The sequence below is a fragment of the Brassica napus genome, chromosome C1, assembly GCF_020379485.1.
Source record: "Brassica napus cultivar Da-Ae chromosome C1, Da-Ae, whole genome shotgun sequence".
Classification (NCBI taxonomy): domain Eukaryota; kingdom Viridiplantae; phylum Streptophyta; class Magnoliopsida; order Brassicales; family Brassicaceae; genus Brassica; species Brassica napus.
Window position 1 is genome coordinate 22,214,171 of NC_063444.1, and position 20,059 is coordinate 22,234,229.

The 20,059-nt window shown below is 33.6% G+C and overlaps 1 protein-coding gene and 1 non-coding gene across 2 annotated transcripts; one reads left to right on the top strand and one right to left on the bottom strand.

The window, feature by feature from the left end:
* Positions 1-12,211: 12,211 nt before the first annotated feature.
* Positions 12,212-15,364, top strand: LOC106377721 (ocs element-binding factor 1-like). Its single transcript, XM_048746288.1, has one exon. It carries the CDS (start codon positions 13,152-13,154, stop codon positions 13,668-13,670), a length of 519 nt encoding a protein of 172 aa, XP_048602245.1. The 5' UTR covers positions 12,212-13,151; the 3' UTR covers positions 13,671-15,364.
* A 2,103-nt stretch (positions 15,365-17,467) lies between these two features.
* On the bottom strand, positions 17,468-17,573 carry LOC125581021. The gene has a single exon (XR_007318732.1). It is a non-coding gene; the product is annotated as a small nucleolar RNA R71 (small nucleolar RNA).
* Between the last annotated feature and the right edge of the window lie 2,486 nt (positions 17,574-20,059).

Here is a 20,059-nt window from a genome sequence, read left to right on the forward strand (position 1 = left end):
ATTGACCAAGAGGGAAAGTTAAATGAGAGTGAGAGGGAAAATATTTCCGTCTCTGTAAAGATAGCGTTTTTAACTTATAATGCTATTATATATGTTAGGGTATTTTTTGTGTACAAGCCATTCTTGCTCAGATCTACAGAATGATAGGAAGAAGGAGACACATTGTCGTAGTGCTTTCTCCTGCTTCAGTTGTTGATAAACCAGGAGATCTTACTCTTAGGATACTGTCGTATGGGTGTGGGCTAGTATATGTCGTCAATGTCTTAGTAGCAGCAGGAGAGATTGGTCGTTAGGCAGGAGTTGCATGTCTATAGTGAAGATCACAGGGTCTTCTTGATCTATAGTCGTGGGTTCCGGCTACCAAGGTCGATCCTTGGGTGTCCCTTGATCTACAGTTGATTGTTCCGGCTACCAAGGTCGGTCCTTGGGTATCTATGCACGGAACTATGGAAGGTGTTTGGATTTATAGCTGCATCCTTCAGTGGGGATTGCCTACGTACCCTTCAGTGAGGGATCAAGCTGTTCGTAGTTCATGTTATTGGGTGCGTGTAGCCTAGATGGGCACGTGTCCTAATGGGCATGTGGCCTAGTGGGCGCGTGGCCTAGTGGGCGCGTAGCCTAGTGGGCACGTGGCTTAGTGGGCACATGGCCTAGTGGGCACTTGGCCTAAGAAGCATGTGGCTCTGTAGTTGATAGGAGTCATCTGTTCTAGAGGGCGCATGGCTGGAACAAAGGGTAGACTTGTCGGTATGCTACAGTGAGCGTGGAGTATTCATGCCGATGAGCTAGAGATCGTGGCCTGAGCCAATATGTAGAGTTTTAGGTGTGCTGGAGTGAGCATCTATCTTCATCTAGTTCATAGTAATCGCAGGGATTCGTCGGTTGTAAGCCTATTGATAAAGATGGTCTTCTAGGTGCGAAACCTTGCCTTGGCGGCTGTAGAATTCGCGAGCTCTTGAGTTGGATGTGCTTTCCCACAGATTGACGTGTCGACCCCCACCTCTTTAGGTTTAGAAACCAATATTTATGGTGGAGGTCGTGCCCCCTCTTAGGATTTAGAAATATTCATTATATCCTTAGATAATAGAATATTTCCAATTTTCTTAAGGATGGCCGCATATATTAGAATACTTCCTCTTTTTCTCTGATTTAGGAGGATCCCTTCGTGTCTAAGTAGGTTTCCTTGTATTAAGGAAGATTTCCATTTATCCTAAGGCAGGAGAAAGCATTCGGCATGGAAGCCGGAAATCGGAACCCGGAGGCGGGACCCTGGCCCGGGGACAGGACCTTGGAATCCGAAGGCAGGAACCCAAAGCCGGGGAAGGAACCCGGAAACTAGAGTAATCTCTTCATGGATTATTTTTCCCCAACAATATATGCCTTTTAATAGCATGCACGTACAAAACGCTATCTAAAACTATAGACTATGTCAAAGATAACATTTACTAACAAAACATTATCTTCTTGTGCTATTTTTACCCCATTCCCTTGTAGTGTCTAAATTATGATCAATCAACAACATTGTAATCAACGTACGACAAACATAAGAACAATACAATGACACAGAACACATAGCAAACAACATAAGACAAGCACAATCACATATTATACAATGAATTATCAACACACAAACAATGCAATAAGACAATGAACAAACCAAAACTGTCTCGAAAACAAGGCAATAAGACCAACTCTTCCAATAAGAACCTACATAACATGCAATCAATTGTATATAGAAAAATTCAATTCATTCTTCTTGAGAAAATGAACATGCAATTAAAAGTAGATCTACTGAAAAGGAAAGAAAGAACATGAGATCTGTTGCATGCATGTAGATCAAAAACGAAGGAGAAGAGAGGAAGAACTTTTAGCGGTCAAAATCGTCATCACCGAAGATACAAGCTTTTGTCGATGGAAGTCGCCATCACCTTTTCCATCGATTCTTTCTGTGAAGATCCTCTACTACAGAAATTGTGACGATGTGAAGACCGTAACACCGTCAGAGCTCGAACCATCGTCGCCGGAGTTCATCTCTCTCTCCAGGTGGAGGGCCTGGTTTACTCTTTTCAGTTGGCAGTGGTTCAGTTTTCACAGGGCCTAGAGGTTCATCCCTTTCGGTTGTCGAGCCTAAGTGGAGGATGGCCGGAATCCTCTATGCTCTCTGTTCTCCTTCTTCCATTGGTCCAAATCTGAGGAGAGCTGGCACCCTTTCCTGAGGATCTTTTTCTATCAGAGGTAATTCTTGGGGTGTTGGTAGAGTTGCTCTAACTGTTTCCCACGCCGTTTCTTTAATTTGTTCTTCTTCCTCTTCCTTTCTAATACGCTCCTTGCGAGCAACATTTTCTGTGGGTTCGGCGCAATTGGAGTACTGGATCATGACATCTCGTACCTCTCCAATGGTTTCTTGTAGTGCCTCATGAGGAATATCATCCTGAAATTCCTGCTGGGGAACCCCCCGTATAGCAGCAGCTTGTTTGTTTTTTTACGCACTCGAGACTTCTAGGCGTTCATGTGGTTTGTGTCTTGGAACTTCTCTACAGTAGGATTTGGTGATCTGCCTAGAGTATCTGTCTGATCCATAGTTTTGTTTTTGTTGTGGTCGGTATTCCGATCGACAGTTGGATGATCCATGTCTTGGATCCCATTTCGGCTGGGTGACTTCATTGAAATAGTAGTTAGAGTGGCTCCTTCTCTGTCTTTTCCGGAGCTCATCTCTACTGTCATACCGATAACCATCGAGTTCTGGTCTTTTGCCTCTTTGTAGATCATCTCTTCTATATTCTCCCTCTCTGTAGTATCTGCTAGTAGGCACCACATGATGATCGTATTCATTAGTTTCAGTTCGTGTCGCTTTAAACTGAAAGTGTTTTTGCTGCATCCGAGTTTCATCCTCTCGGTTATGTTGAGCTCTGTTCGCTCTCTCCTCTGTACTGTGGTGTTAATTCTTTATAGCTCGAGCTCTTCGTTGTGCTTTTTCCTCTAAACAGTCCTTCAGTTCATGGTCAAGCTCTACGCATTTTGAGCTGTGGCGTTCCAGCTTTTCATAGACTAACTTGATTGTAATCTCATCTCCATTTGGGTACTCGACAACTGAGGACTTGATGAGTGGAAGTCTTCCATTTATTTGGACATGCATGCGGATGGAGGAGGCCGTAACTTCCGCTTCTTCAAATATCCTTATGTTTTCTCTTATGCTCTTAACTGTTGCTTCATCCCATAGGTGGATCAGTATGCCTTGAATATTAATCCAAAAGGGAATTAGGAAAGGGAACTGTGGGGAGACAGTTGGTTCCCTTCTCTGGATTATAACCATCCATCCCAAGTAGTAGAAAGATCTCTTTGCAAGGACATTGAGGAGGTCCGACTCTAGTTTAAATTGGAACTTAAACATGCCTTGTCCCAAGTCTGCTCCTACTGGTCGGATATCACATTTCCAGTTCTCAATAAAGAATGGAATAAGGGACCAAACTTTTGGATTGTGATATTTGTCACTCGGCCAGTCAGAGTGAAAGAATGTTTGCGTATGAGCGCATCAGTGTTGGGTTCTTTAACCCTAACTTGAGAAGCTCGTGGAGGATTTTACAGTTCCAAGCTTATTGCCTTCCCTTTCTCCTCCATCGTGAGCCTTCGTGCCATTGTTTCTGAGTAGTGGCTTGAGAAAATTTTTGACACTTGCTAGAGTTGCAATTCCTGTTGTGTTGCTGGTTGTAGCTTAGATGTAGAGATGGGAAGGCCTTAAAAACTTGAAATACTTGAAATCACTTCTTTCTTTTCTCAGTCCAAAGGAAACAGAAGTCTAGAGAACCAAGAATAGAGGCCGGAAGGCACTCTACCATTGCGTTTATGTCATTTCTCTCCATGGTGTTGCAAGCTCCAGTCGTCAGAAGTCGGCGGTGCTCCCTCCAACCAGTGTCGGGGGAAGAACCCGGTGGGTTAAAGGGCAGAGCTTGTGAAGATCTAAAGGTTTCTCCCGAAAATGGTAAAAATTTGAAAAAGGAGGGAGGAAACCACTGGTCAAAGTCAGAAACAGGGAAAGAACCGCTGGTTAAAGACCTCTCTCGGTTTAGCTGCCCGGGAGAAAAATCGCCCCTCAGTGTCCCTACTAGGATAACTGTCTGACATAATGTACATATCTTCTTTATTATGCGATATTATACCTTTTACATTTTTTCTGGTCCATGGCTTATCTTCTGTCTCACATGTAGATTTCACTAATTATATTTGCGGTTACATAGACTAGAAAATAAAGGAATCTTAACAAAAATAAATACAAAAACATTCTACTTTCCATTCAACTTTGATAACATATGCACATGTTGTATACAATAACACTAGGTATAGATCCGTGCTTTGCGCGGGGTGAAGTAATTTAGAAAATATATATTAGCACTTATCGACATCAAAATATAGCGAAAGGAGATTAGGTTTTCTTTGTTCAGCTGTATCTGTTCACGAACCTTAAAAAATGTAGAAAGTATTTTTTCTAGGAGTTATTCTTGGGTTCACCCCCTAGGGTGAACCTTTAGGTTCACCAACCAATAGAAAATTGTCATTTTAAATCTAGTATCTTTTAATTAAGGAAACCAAATAACTTGTCAAATTATATTATTTTTTCAAAATAAAATTTAAAAATAAATAAAAATAATATATAAAAAACGAATTCAAAAAAAAAAATGTTGTCAACAAAACACTAAACCCTAATACTAAACCCTAAACTCTAATCCTAAACCCTAAATCCTTGGGTAAACCCTAAATCTTTGGGTAAACCCCTAAACCCTTGGAAAAACACTAAACATGTTGTCAACAAAACACTAAACCCTAAACTCTAATCCTAAACCCTAAACCCTTGGGAAAACCTTAAACCCTTGGGTAAACCCTAAACTCTTGGGTAAACCCTAAACCCTTAGGTAAACCCTAAACCCTTGGAAAAACACTAAACATTTGGATAAATTCTAAATTCTAAATCTTAAACACTAAACTCTAAATCTTAAAAATAAATATTTTTTTTAAATAATTTTTTTTTTAGAACTATTGTTATTTCTCTTTATTTAATTTTTTATTTTTTTATTTTAAAAGCATAATATAATTTGGTAAGTTATTTTGTTTCCTTAATTAAAAGATATTAGATCTAAAATGACAACTTTCTATTGGTTGGTGAACCTTAGGGGGTGAACCCAAGAAAAAGTCTTTTTCTAGGGAGAAGTATGATTTGTATCACATCATTCGTGTCTTTTTATCGGGTGAAGGCACGAGCTACATATTGATGGCGCGCGATGATAATGCAAATTCCGTGATTGTGTGATTAGTCAATAATGAATTTATATAAGTAAACTTTTGATTTGTATTTCCATTTGAGTTTATATGATTACGTTGTTAACATAACAACAAAGATCAGTTTAGATTTATTCTTGCGCATGATTTAAAACTTAAATATGTTATATTTATAATTTAGCATAAATTTTAGCATACGAATTAAATAGGACGGTATTTAGGGAATCTATATATAACAATAAATCTTAAATACCATATGTTAAATTTTATATCTAGGCATATGTTAGATCGTTACATTAAGAAAAATGTGTCATTAATATTTTTTCTATATGAATTATATTTTGACTTTGATTAATTACCTAATTAAAATTTTTAGAGACCCTATTAACTATACTTCTAAAACGATTTTAAATTTATACTCCAGCATTTACTTATTCAGCATTGGGTGTCTTTAGTTGTCATAAAAACTAAACGTGATATATGAAAATTAATCAGGTTAGAGGTGGATTGTCTGGTCCGGTCCAAATATGGACGGAAGTCCGGTCCACTTTAAAAACGTAGGTATATATATCTCCTATATATTATCTGTAAAACATTACAACTTCTTTTTATAGCCACATATTATCACTAGGATGATTCTTAGAATTACTAGAGAAATAGGTTGGTCCATCTAATTATATAATAAAATTTTTATTAAACTAACCATAAATTCATTATTAATGTCAATTATTATTTCCTTAAATAAAGATTACGGAATTGCCTAATGTGGGTAAAGTATATATGACAATTAATGATTTTGAATAAAAAAGATCTGATAAAAAAAATGTATCTTCTATCAAATTTGTTTAATTTAAAACTATTAAAATAACTTTAAAAAAACAAAATAACCATATTATAAAAATTTAGATTTTTCTGTATATTTTATATTTTGAATTTTAAAAAAATGACTATAAATTGCTAAAATTGTTAAAAGTCTCACATTCAAATTTTGCGATCCATGGTTTAAAATTTTTGTTATGACAAAATACAAATGATTATAAAATCATATAAGTAAAAGTCTAATTTAATTAATCATTAAGATTTAAAATATATATGTATATATATATCATTCTAAATTAAACTATAAACCATATTGAATAAATAAATATTTTAGTTTCAAAATTTACTTTGAATAATTTTTTTGATAAAAGTTTTGAACTAACATTGATAAATTTTTTTAAATTATCAATTACTAAAATTATTAGTCCCACAATGAAAATTTTGTTATCAGCAATTTAAAGTTTTTGCTATTAAAGATACACATGATAAAAAAAACATATTAGTAGAAAACACCATTAAAAAAAATAAACATTAATATTAAAAATATACTATGTATGTTAATATCATTTAAATTTAATTACATATCCTATCAAATTTTTTAAAAAAATTGTTTGTATTAATAAAATTGATTTATACGTTCGCACCAATTTTATTATATATGTAATAGTTACTGACTTTTAATTATTTAATATATATTTATTATTTCATAATATATAAGAACATATAATACATAAAATAATTTATATATATAACTTTTATCTCGCGCAAGGTGCGGATCTTAATCTAGTATCCCTTTATTGTTGGGGCGTTTCATTCTCACGACCAAATTGATTGCTGAAGGTAAGGGTCTACAGGGAAAACGTTTAAACCATACGGTAAAAACTATATGTCGCAAAATAATAGTAAAGGAAGTAAGTCCAATGGCATCTCATTGTAACTATTCTAGATACAAAAGGGTAGATGTAAATGATATATGAGGTGAACTGCCAAGTTGACACGTATGCAAAATGGCATAGATATAAATAAATTACCAATTAAAGATTACTATTTTATGTTGCTTCTTCTTTAATAATAAAAGGATACCTTGGGAGGAGTATATTCGACTATAGTCATTTCTTTGATCGTTGGAGCCGTTATTGATAATATTTGTGTATATTTTGAATAATGATGTCCTATTGTTGATCTTAATAATATCGCACTAGGTAGTAACCCGTACTGTACGTGGAGTGAAATAATTGATTAGATTATTTATTTTATTCTGTAATATGAGATTTGTCGTATAGCTTTTGCAAGGGATGACATTTAGATATCCGTTTGGATTCGGTTGATCTATTCGGATTTTGATTTTAGAGTTAGAAAACTAAATATAATTTGGATATTTACAAATTTTGGTTTGAATTTGGTATTGGATTTGGTTCGAATCATTGTAGGTTAGGTTTGGGTTCGAGTTCGGGTACCAATTTTAATTACGTCATTTTAAACAAAAATCCAAATATACTTAATCCTAAAAATCTGAAAATAAAAATAATATAAAACATAATAATTGGAATAATTTAATACTAAATATTTAAATTTATATAAAAATAGTTCAATTTAAATATTTAGATGGAGAAAATACATATTTTCAGTATTTTGAATATGTTTTATTATTTTAGATATTTTCATATTAATCAATATCTAATAGATATAAAATTTACAATAACTAATATATTTAAGTATATAATTGTGTTTTAAATATTTTTGGTATCCAAAATATTTCAGTTTGGATTGGATTCGGATCTATTTATCTGGATATTAAACTTTTAGATCTATTTTAGTACTTAATCAATTTTAGTTTGTGTTTAGTATTACTTTCAAATCAAGTTAGGTTCAGTTTTTTGGATCCAAATATTTTACCCAGACTTATTTTTTCCGAAAAATATAAAGAAAAATAAATAAATGTAAAACTAATATGTTAGACTTATTTTACATACATAATTATTGGACCATACTTTAAGAATATCAATAAAAAAAGTTAGGTGTCCTGTCAATATTGTTGGACATGTTAAGAAATAGACATAGTCTATAACCAATAATGTGTACATTCTTATAAAAGTTCTTGGTAAATATGATAAAAACCGATACAATCGAGTGAAATGGGTTAGAGTTGCGTTAAAAATAATGTGATATCTTCACTTGGTACATGAATTCTGATTTTTCTAACAATCTGATTATATTTCTAATTCTTGGTCTGATATGAAAACTATGTAAAGGAAAACAATACTTGGCTATACTAAATATCCAACTTTGTGTGTGGCGTTTTTCACCTCAGTTTCCTTAATTCATAACCAATCACAACTATTTGTTGCTTTCGTATACATAAACCTCAACCATAGCCTAGTTTGGCAAAATACGAAACTATCAATTTCTAAAAACATTCTTATTCATGCATTTTAGTTGATGTGAATCTTAATGATTTTGTAATTTATTTATTTAAACAATGATATCCCCTATATATTAATTGAGAAGCATTTGAAAAATTAGAACCTTAATTTTGTATTAATTAAAAAAACCCCAAATCCTAGGTGGCACTCTAAATGCCTTCTAAATTCTATTTCAAAGAATTCTAGAGCATCTAATATAAAGTATAGTTTCATCTAATGGTGTCACATTATTCCATAATTATATAACACTAGAGAACATTATATTAACCTAAAATATATGAAGTGTGTATTCTTTCCTTAAATAAAGGCTACGAAATTACCTAATATGATTTACATATATACGGAAATTCATGATTATGAATAATAAAGATTTGATAACAATTTTTGCATCCTTCTTCATTTTTGTTAAATTTATATTATTAAAAAAACTTAAATAATCACATTAACAATATAATAAAAAATTAGATTTTTAGATTTTTTCTTATATGTTATATTTTGAATTTTTTAAAATGACTTTAAATTACAAAATAAGGAAACCTTTATATGTTATATATATTTTTTAAACGACTTTAAAATACAAAAATGAGGACACCTTATATGTTATATTTTTCTTATATGTTAGAATTTTCTTATATGCTATATTTTGAATTTTTTTAAAACGATTTTAAATTACAAAAATGTAAGTTTTCCTTAAGTATACGACTAAAAACATTAAAATGACATGTATCAATTCGATGGTTGATTTGAAAGCTTTCAAAACCATATGGAAGATAAAAGTCAAAATAATTCAACTGTGAAAACAATACTGTTCACTTTTTTCAAGAATGTGTTCGCTGGAAAAAATAAGATTTTTATGTCATAATTTGTTTAATGTCCACTAGAGAACATTATATTAACCTAAAATATAAGAAGTGTGTATTCTTTCCTTAAATAAAAGCTACAAAATTACCTAATATGATTTGCATATATATGACAATTAATGATTATGAATAATAAAGATTTGATAACATTAACTATATAATAAAAAATTAGATTTTTTCTTATATGTTATATTTTGAATTTTTTAAAATGACTTTAAATTACAAAAATGAGGAAACCTTATATGTTTTTTTTTTTAAAACGACTTTAAAATACAAAAATGAGGACACCTTATATGTTAGATTTTTTCTTATATGTTATATTTTGAATTTTTTTTAAACAACTTTAAATTAAAAAAATGTAAGTTTTCCTTAAGTATACGACTAAAAACATTAAAATGACATGTATCAGTCCGATGGTTGATTTGAAAGCTTTCAAAACCATATGTAAGTTAAAAGTCAAAATAATTCAACTGTGAAAACAATACTATTCACTTTTTCAAAATTGTGTTCGAGGAAAAAAATAAGGTTTTTATGTCATAATTTGTATAATGTCCACTAGAGAACATTATATTAACCTAAAATATAAGAAGTGTGTATTCGTTCCCTAAATAAAAGCTACGAAATTACCTAATATGATTTACATATATATGTCAATTAATGATTATGAATAATAAAGATTTGATAACAATTTTTGCATCCTTCTTCTTTTTCTTTAATTTTATATTATTAAAAAAAATAAACAATCACATTAACCATATAATAAAAAATTAGATTTTTTCTTATATATTATATTTTAAATTTTTTAAAATGACTTTAAATTACAAAAATGAGAAAACCTTATATGTTATTTTTTTTTTAAATGACTTTAAAATACAAAAATGAGGACACCTTATATGTTAGATTTTTCTTATATGTTAGATTTTTTCTTAGATATTATATTTTGAATTTTTTAAAACGACTTTAAATTACAAAAATGTAAGTTTTCCTTAAGTATACGACTAAAAACATTAAAATGATATGTATCAATTCGATGGTTGATTTGAAAGCTTTCAAAACCATATGGAAGATAAAAGTCAAAATAATTCAACTGTGAAAACAATACTGTTCACTTTTTCCAAGAATGTGTTCGATGGAAAAAATAAGGTTTTTATGTCATAATTTGTTTAATGTCCAATCCGATCAACCCATGATGTATTAATTATAGTTTTGTTCCATTATTTTTAATAAAAATTGATCCGATCCATCGGAAAGAAATTATATAATAACAACAAAAAATATTTTATATATATAAATAAAATGATCACATATATAAAAAAAACTATCGATAATATATACAAATAAACTCATCCTGCGCAAGGCGCAGGTCTTATCCTAGTTATTCAGTATTTACCCGGAGAGAACTTCAATTCACTAATACAAAGGTTAAAAATACAAAAACTAAAAATGAGCTGATTAAAAAAATTAGTGTGTGAACAAATTTTTTTTTTGACAGAATTAAAAAATTAGTGTGCTAAATGACTATGAGACTCACACGTATGTATTCTAAAGTTGAAATGATTGTGAAGTAGACACGTCGCAATGTGTGTGTGAACACATTTATTGCAAGTGCTTCTATTTTAATATATAACTAGATCTCGATCCGCGCAACCGCGCGGGTTTTTGTTTTCATTTATTTTTATATAAATATTTTGTTTTCAATTCTAAATTGGTATATATTATAATATATATCTCTATCAATTTTTAAAACATAATAAGTTTGCGGTATATTTTTTCATGGAATAAATTGTTTCAAATTTTCACATGTATTTGTATCTTCTTCTATATATATATATATATTCAGATTATTAAAATCGTAACTATATATATAAAGATTAGTAAAATATTGTTTTATTGTCATATTCAACGATATTGTAACATTTCACAAATTTAAAAAGTTTTTAAAAAGTTAGATAATATGATTTTTGTTATTTAAAAAAAAATTTATAATTTTAAAAGTTAACATTGACAAATATTTAAATATTTAACATATGGAGGTATAGTATTACAACAATAAATTATATCTATTTAATTTAATACTATCTATAAATTCAATGGATCATCTATTGTTTAAATCCAATTATTGATAACCCAATAAAAATTTCTGGTAGGCCCAAAATTTAAATGATAAGATTAGAGATTAAATGTAACATGACTTTATAGGAACAGATCCATTAGGTCAATTTTTTAAAAAAAAATCACACTTGAATCAATATTGTGACTTCTGTTTTAATATATAAGATAGATTAGAGCATCTTCAACCCAACCTCAAATCCTCAAATTTTGAGGTTTTTATCATTCCAACCCAACCTCAAATCTTCAAATTTTTAGGTTTTGAATAGTGACACCTCAAATTTGAGGTTTCACTATTCAAAACCTCAAAACTACTATTCATTTTCTTTTTAGTTCTTATAGTTATTTTCTTTAACAAATATATCTAATACCTTTATTTAGAATAACTTAAGTAATTTAAAACAAAATAAAATAAAATAAAAATTACACAACATGGAAATAAAGTTCACACAATAGAAAAATACATTAAATAAAGCTCACACAAAATAAAAATACGTTAAACAAATTTAACACAAATTAAAAAAAATTATATAAACACTTAAATATTACATATCTTACGGAATCAATGTTTGAGTAATTTGGCATGTTATATGTAACTTTCTAAAATTTGTGTGTATGTGTTGTTTTATTATATATGTAATTTATATAATTTTATTATATAATATTGTAATATTGTATGTTGTATAATATTATAAAAGTATCTTTGTATGTATTTGTGAAGTTTTATCATTATTAGTAACTTTTGTTAATGTTGGGGACTATAATGTAAATAAATAAACTTTTAAGAATTTTTTTGAGAATTCATGGTTGGAGTAATCAACTCTCAAATCTTTATTTTGAAGTTTTACTCCCCTTAAAATATGTTCTTGGGTTGGAAATCCTCTTAGTAGAAGAAGTTGTCTATTTTTTTTTCAACAATACAAGAAGTTGTCTAATCGGACTACTACGAAAGTAAAACCTTTTTTTAGTTTTTTTACCAATTAATATTAGAAAGTACAAACCATTTGACTGAAACTATGTTACACATCAAAGAATCTGTTAAATACACATCTCCTCTTCCTATGGTTTTGATCGGGTTAAACCATCATTGTTCCTCTCGTTAAACCAAACTATCTACTTTAAACAACGTAGATCACCTTCACAAATCATATCATAGGTTCATATACACATTCATCTTTGATCCTAGCGCTTATTAATCTTATTCCTTTCATCATCATGATTTACACTCATTATGTACCTTTTGAGTCTTTGTACATATCAGATTAGTTAGTCTCACACCATTACATGTGCTTAGATCGATGTTTCAAGTATCTATCCAAAGTCTTGACGAACACATTCACATATTTGTTTCAGGCCATATGTTTTCTATGTCTGCCACAAATCCGATCTGATAAAGTTTTGTTGATCAAATAGTCATTCACTTGATATAAATAGCTAGTTAGTTATTACTTACATCTAATGCTACGTAGACATGTATCCAACACTTTCCTCTTTCTCTCTTTTGGTCTCTCTCTGCTTTTATCACAGTGGGTGCCATAGTCCGTCCATAAATATGGACCTCCAACAATGCAATTCTTCCCTTTTTCCCCTCTTAATCACATTCTCATACATTTTAGGAGATTATCTTTTCCACTTGTCCTTCATTTTTTTGGTTCAACATTAAACCATAATGTCAACTATTTCTCCGGTTTTCTCATGTGAACCGGGTCTAACGGCCCCTGTCCAAGCTTCTGAAAGCGGGTTCACTTCATGGGACATTTCACATCTCTTCTCGTTCCTCGACTCGTCATCAACGAATATAATACCGGACTCGGCTAGTGAGTACCTAAGGCCTGGTTCGGTAAACCGGACTGGTTCAAACGTTGATCTGGCTGACTGTACCGATGAGAGGAGAAAGAAACGGAAGTCATTGAACCGGGAATCAGCTAAGCGGTCAAGGGTGAAGAAACAAAAGCACTTGGATGAGATAAGTATCCAGCTAAACCAGCTCAAGATTCAAAATCGGAAACTGAAGAATCAGCTCCAGTACATTTATTACCATTGTCAGCGAACAAAGATGGAGAATGATCGTCTACGTCTGGAGCACCGTATGCTCCATGATACCTTGTTAAACGTCAGACAAGTTTTGATGCTTTGTCAGATCGAATCAGTGCCGGTCCGGATATATATGGTGCCTAAAGCGCAATAAAAAAATGATGCCCCCAAACTATAACTAATTTTGTTATATGTATTAAATATGGAATTTAATGATACAAATATTATTGAAATTTAGTTATTTCTCAAAGAAAAAAACATTAGTACATTATTCCTAAAAGATAATCATTTTTATTTTTTTCTTATGTGTAATCATATCAACTTTGAATAATAAGTATTTTTACTAATTCGTACTTTATTGATAGCATAGACAATCTATATAATGGTTTAGATAAACATTTTAAATTAGAAATTAGAAACACAACAATACAATACATATGATAAAAGAATAAAAAAATAGATAACAATTATTATTTAATCAAATTTTGCTTCTTCTTTTTGGCATGGATCAAATCAGTATGCAGATTTTTATTGAGTTTATCTTAGAATCTCATATGTAAAAATAGTTTTCTATTTGTTTGGTTTTCAGGATTTAAAGTATATATATATATATAAGCTTAGGAAAAAACCGGAAAAATAAAGAAAAGAGAACCATTAAGATTGGAAGATTAAGAGAGACACCTATTCCAATATATAAAACAAGTAACAATGGAAGATGTAGTTTTGTCAAAAAAAAAAAAAAAACAATGGAAGATGTAGTTTTTATGGCAGGAGGAAGAAAAAGATGCTGAAAACTGAGGAGAGAACGTCAACTCCTAGGGTTAGGATAATAATTACTTATTATTTAATTTGTGTTAGTTTCTATACTTTTATCATTTATTATAATATATAGGCATATAAGTAATTAAATTGTTTGAAAAAAGTGATCGTAATCTAATATCAAATCTTTTTACTTATTGTGATTACCAAAAAATAGGAAAAAGCAAAAAAACAAAGGTGTTGAGGGCAGAGGAATTCGAATTGCAATTTCCAACACAGGAGAAAACACGCCACGAACACTACCACTGAACCAAAGAGATTTCATTATATTTAATGGCGCCCATAAAGTGTTAATAGTTTTTGGCGCCCAAAGCCCTTGTTTTGTGGGCTTTAGCCCAGGGCCAGCCCTGGATCGAAAGTAGCTCGGAATGTGCTACTTGGTCTTACGATAACAGTACTGTTGTTACGGTCCAGCAGGATCCGTCGGTTATAACAAATCATGTTATAGTTTGAGATTCTTTTAGATATTTCGACTGTCAGTAAAACGAGAACACCTTTGTAAACAAGTTTTTTAAGAAACTGCATGGATCTGTAGTATCGTTAACATATTAAATATCGCTTTTTTAATCTGTTTATATAATTAACTATATTGTCGTGTTTAAACTTTTTTGACAAAGAAAGGGTTACTTGCAGATTGTGTCGAGAACGTTTTTCATTCACCTGGTTCTTTTCTCCAGTCTTTCTTTTAGTAACTTTTGTTGAGATATTGTTTTTATTTAATTAAGACATTTTCAAGAATTATTACAACTGAATTAGATGATAATCATTTTAAACATTTGAAGTTATATAAACTTCGTCTATCGCATTAAGGTGTCATCAAATCCTGATCATCATTCATATAAGATGATTTTGAATTTTAGCTCAATGAACAAAGAACTATGTCAATATAATTAACCATATTTCAAGCATGAAAATCTAATAAATCATTCAAGAAACATTTAGTTGGTTTACATGAGATTCCACAGCTAGCTTTCTAGTTATTAAATGACGTGTGCGACGATGATATCTTGCATATTTACATTGTTTTCTCCATTCATCCATGAGCATTTTCATCATATAGATTAGGATTTAGCCATGTCTAGGTTGCATTTTGCATTCATTGTCCTTATTAGGTGTTGGAGTGTGCCATGGAGTGATTTGAGATGTTTGGGAGCATTATGATCCAAAGGGAGGTGAAAGATGAGCATGGATGGAGCCGTTAGAAAAATCTCCTGTTGCTAAGATTTTGTGGAGACACAGAAAATTGAGTTAGCTTTCTAATGGAAGTGGTTTCAAGTCATTTGGAGATGTAATGAAGGAGTTATGATCAATTTACTAGAGGCATATCCATCCTGGTCGAGCATCGCAGAGTGACCTCTCAGAACGACCTACCGAGGTCGCTCCCAGCCAGAGCGACCAGCCAGAGCGACTAGCTCAAGTCACTCCCAGCCAGAGCGACCAGCCAGAGCTACCAGCTCAAGTCACTCGCGTTTTGACGGGTCGAGACACAAAGAAACGCGTCGGGAGTGACCTCCTGGAGCGACTATGCTAGGTCACTCCGCGTGTTTTGCTAGGACGATTTTTATGTTATTTCAGGGGCCTTTTGGTCATTTTTTTTGATGTTTTTACACTTTCTAAACCTAAGTTAAGTACTTTTTTGTAAGATTGGAGGCTGATAATCTCTTTTCTAGAGAAGAACTAGTAAAAAACCTCTTTTGATTCAGATTTCACTGCTTTCATCTTGTGTTCTTGTTGATTTCTTATCTATTTCTCTACATGGTTAATCTGAAATCCAATATGGGTTTAAGAGGAATCATGGAGATTAGTGAGTAATCACCTTTTGAATTCATGGGTTAGGGAGATTAAGGGTGATTAGGTTAGTTCTAGGATGTTTTAGTGTAGATCATTCTTGTTCCTTGCTAGTAGAGTATTCCTAATGCATCTTCTGAGTTGGCCACTCAAAAGTTGATCAATAGGCATTTCCCACCCGAAAGGTGTTTGATGAAATGCCTGAGACAACTCTCCTAGGCTTTTAGTATACTTTGCCAAAGACATTTGTTGTTAAAGGTGCTAAGATAGCTAATAGACTTGTTAGTAATGATTGCTTTCATATTATTCAACCAAAGACATTTGATGTTTGAGATATGTTAGCAAATGAGCATTTATCTAGACATAGAGCTTGCTTAGAATTGTGTCTAGGCTTAAGGTTGATAGTTTGATTGATCATTTGCCATCCTTAGTTCGATACTTGATCACCCAAGGTCTAATCCCTATGCCCATGAGTTCTCTTTTCCCTTAGTCAAGAAAGTATCATTTTGTTATTGCTTTCTAGTATTAGTAGTAGTTTAAAACCCATCTAAATCATTGGTTGCACTTAGATTAAGTGAGTACTTGCATTCTCAGTGCTTTGATATCCCTCAGAACTGGTTCGACAATCACTATACTACAACATTTGTCTTAGGAGCCTTGAAAACGCCTAACATCAAATTGGCGCCGTTGCCAAATTCTGAGTAGATTTGAACATTGAGATTTAGTCACTTACTTGAGACTAAGTCATTTTAATTTTGTTTTGTTACTGATTCTTCTTCTTCACCTACCTTTCACTTTCAGGTGTATGAACTTGAAGAGCAGAGGTCCATCAAACCTAGTTCCAATAGTAGCAGACATCAGCGCTTTCGAGAGGGAGTGTGCTAGAGCTAGAAGAGAAGAAGAACAACAAGCCCACTTGCAGAGATTGGATATTGATATGGCAGATCCACCGCAAGGGGCAGAACACCAACCGCGGGCAGCTCGACCCATTGGTACTTATGACCGGCCCAACATTCATGGTCACAGACTGGGAATCCGAGCACCGGCTGTGGCAGCCAACAACTTTGAGGTCAAGTCAGGACTCCTCAACGTGATCGAGAACAACAAATATCATGGCTTGGCTTAGAGGACCCATTCGATCACTTGGACAGGTTCGACAGCTACTGTGGGTTGTCAAAAACCAATGGTGTGTCAGAGGATGCCTTAAAGCTGAAGTTATTCCCTTTCTCTTTGGGGGATAAGGCACGTCAGTGGGAGAAGTCTCTACCCAACGACTCTATCACTACTTGGGATGAGTGCAAGAGAGCATTCTTGGAGAAATTCTTCTCATCCTCAAGAACTGCTAAGCTGAGAAATGAGATCTCCAGTTTCCAACAGAAGAACTTGGAAGGATTCAGTGAAGCCTGGGAGAGATTCAAAGGCTACCAAACCAATGCCCACATCATGGTTTCTCTAAGGAGAGCTTGCTCAGTACCTTCTATAGAGGTGCCCTTCCTAAGTACAGAGCCAGATTGGATACAGCTAGCAATGGGTTCTTCTTAGGAAGAACTGAAGATGATGCAGAAGAGCTGGTTGACAACATGGTGAAGAGTGATGCAGTCTACAGTGGAGACCACGACAGGGGCAGTAGGGGTGATGATAAGCAGATGAGGAAAGAGATCAAAGCTCTCCAGGATAAGATAGACATCCTCCTTGCTGATAAAGCCACACAAGAGCAGCTGCACTTTGTTGGTAACCCAAACCAAGAAGCAACACATGTTGTCCATGAAGTTGAGGGTTTGGAAGGGAAAGAAGAGTTGTGTTTTATCAACAACAATGGTAGCTGGTACAAGAAAGAGCCCAACTTTCAGTACAACAACTACCAACAGAAATCCTATCCCAACAACCAACAGAGTGGTTATCCGCCTCGAAACAACCAGCAAGGCAGCTATCAACCTCAGCAAAACCCCTCATCTGGTTCCTCTGCTCCTCAAGAGAGCAGCACTGACACCCTGCTGAAACAAATCTTGGAGTCTCAGACTAGAAGTGAGAAGCATGTTGGTTATGAGTTGAAAAACCTTCATTCCAAGATTGATGGGAGCTACAATGAGCTCAACAACAAGTTCTCACATCTTGCTTCTACAGTCAAGAATTTAGAGAATCAGTTTGCTTCCATGAACACTCACCAGACTCGCCAGCAAGGATCTCTACCTGGAAAATCTGACCAAAACCCCAAGGAGGCCAAAGCTATCACCCTTAGGAGTGGTAAGCAGTTACCTCCTACAACCCTCACCAGGGATGCTGAGAAACTAGGTGAGGAGGTGGCCATCAACTTAGATGATGAAGTGGTGATTGTTGATGAGAAAATCAATGATGAAATCTTGGAGAAGATTGTGGAAGCCAAGGGTAAAGGAAAGGTTGGGGAAGAGAAGAAAACAGTGAAGGATGGTGAAGTTCTTGCTCCAGCAAGTGAGAATTCTTTTGTTCCTCCTCCCTATGAACCCAAACTACCATTCCCTGGTAGATTCAAGAGGCAGCTGCTAGAGAAGTACAAGGCTTTGTTTGAGAAGCAAATGAGTGAAGCTCAGGTTGCAATGCCCATCATCGATGCTTTCATGTTGATTCCTCAATACAACAAGTTCCTGAAAGATGTTGTAGCTGCAAAGAAGAAGGAGATGGAAAGCATGATGATTCTTACCCATGAGTGCAGTGCCATCATCCAAAGGCTTGATGTTCCAGAGAAGTTAGAGGATCTAGGATGCTTTACACTGCCTTGTGCTCTTGGACCTATGGTATTTGAAAAATGTCTCTGCGATTTGGGAGCTAGTGTCAGCGTGATGCCTTTTTCTGTTGCAAAGAAGCTTGGATTCACTCAGTACAAGAAGTGTAAACTCTCTCTGGTGTTAGCTGATCGTTCAGTGAAGTACCCTGTGGGCATCTTAGAGGACCTACCTGTGAAGATTGGAAGGTATGAGATACCTACAGATTTTGTGGTGCTTGAGATGGGTGAGGAGGCTCAGGACCCATTGATTCTTGGAAGGCCATTCTTAGCTACAGTAGGAGCAATTGTTAAGGTGAAAGAGGGCACGATTGATCTCCATTTGGGTAAAGGGCATGTTCTCCACTTGGACATCAAGGAGAAAATGAAGAAACCAACTGTGTTCGGGCAAGCCTTCTACATTGAAGAGATGGGCACTCTTACTGATGAGCACCTTGAAGAGTTACCACCTGAGGACGACGAGGAGGGAGCATCTCCCTCTACTCATTCTCCATAGAAGGTAACCCACTACTTTCCCTTGTATATACCATTTCGTTTTTGCATATTAGTTTTCTCTTTTTGGGTATCTCTCTTACAACACAGAGACTGTGTCATTTAAGTTTGGGGGAGGTACCAAGTATTTGATCACGTTTGCTTTGATGATTTTGAGTCTCATGCATTGCATTATACATATATATTTGCATAAAAAATAAAAATTCATTTAGTTTGCATCATTGGCATTTCTAGGAGAGTCGAGAGCATATAGGTTGCATTTACTTGCATTGAGAGCAATGATTTGAAATGCCTTGTAAAGAACATTACTTTGCACCTGAATAGCTTATGCTCCTCTCAAAAACACTTGTATGCTTCGAGCCTTGAAGACTCTTCCTGAAACTTGTTGATTGCTGAAACTCAGTCTTTGAAGCCAACTACAACCTTATTTGAACTGAACGAACTTAATGCTTCTTGCTCATGGTCCCTTGTGTACTGAGTCATGGCTATACACACTTGAGTTGTCACATCCTTTATGCCAATCTTATTTTGACAAACTCTAGTGGTAGACCACTCCCAAAACCTTTCCCTTCTTTTAAGCTTTCATTGTTTGATGAGTGAGGCCTTCTTCGGAAAGTCTTACATGTGCATAATGTTGAGAGTATCGGGAACGACAATGCTTGATCTTCATTCTTGCTAGATTGGGC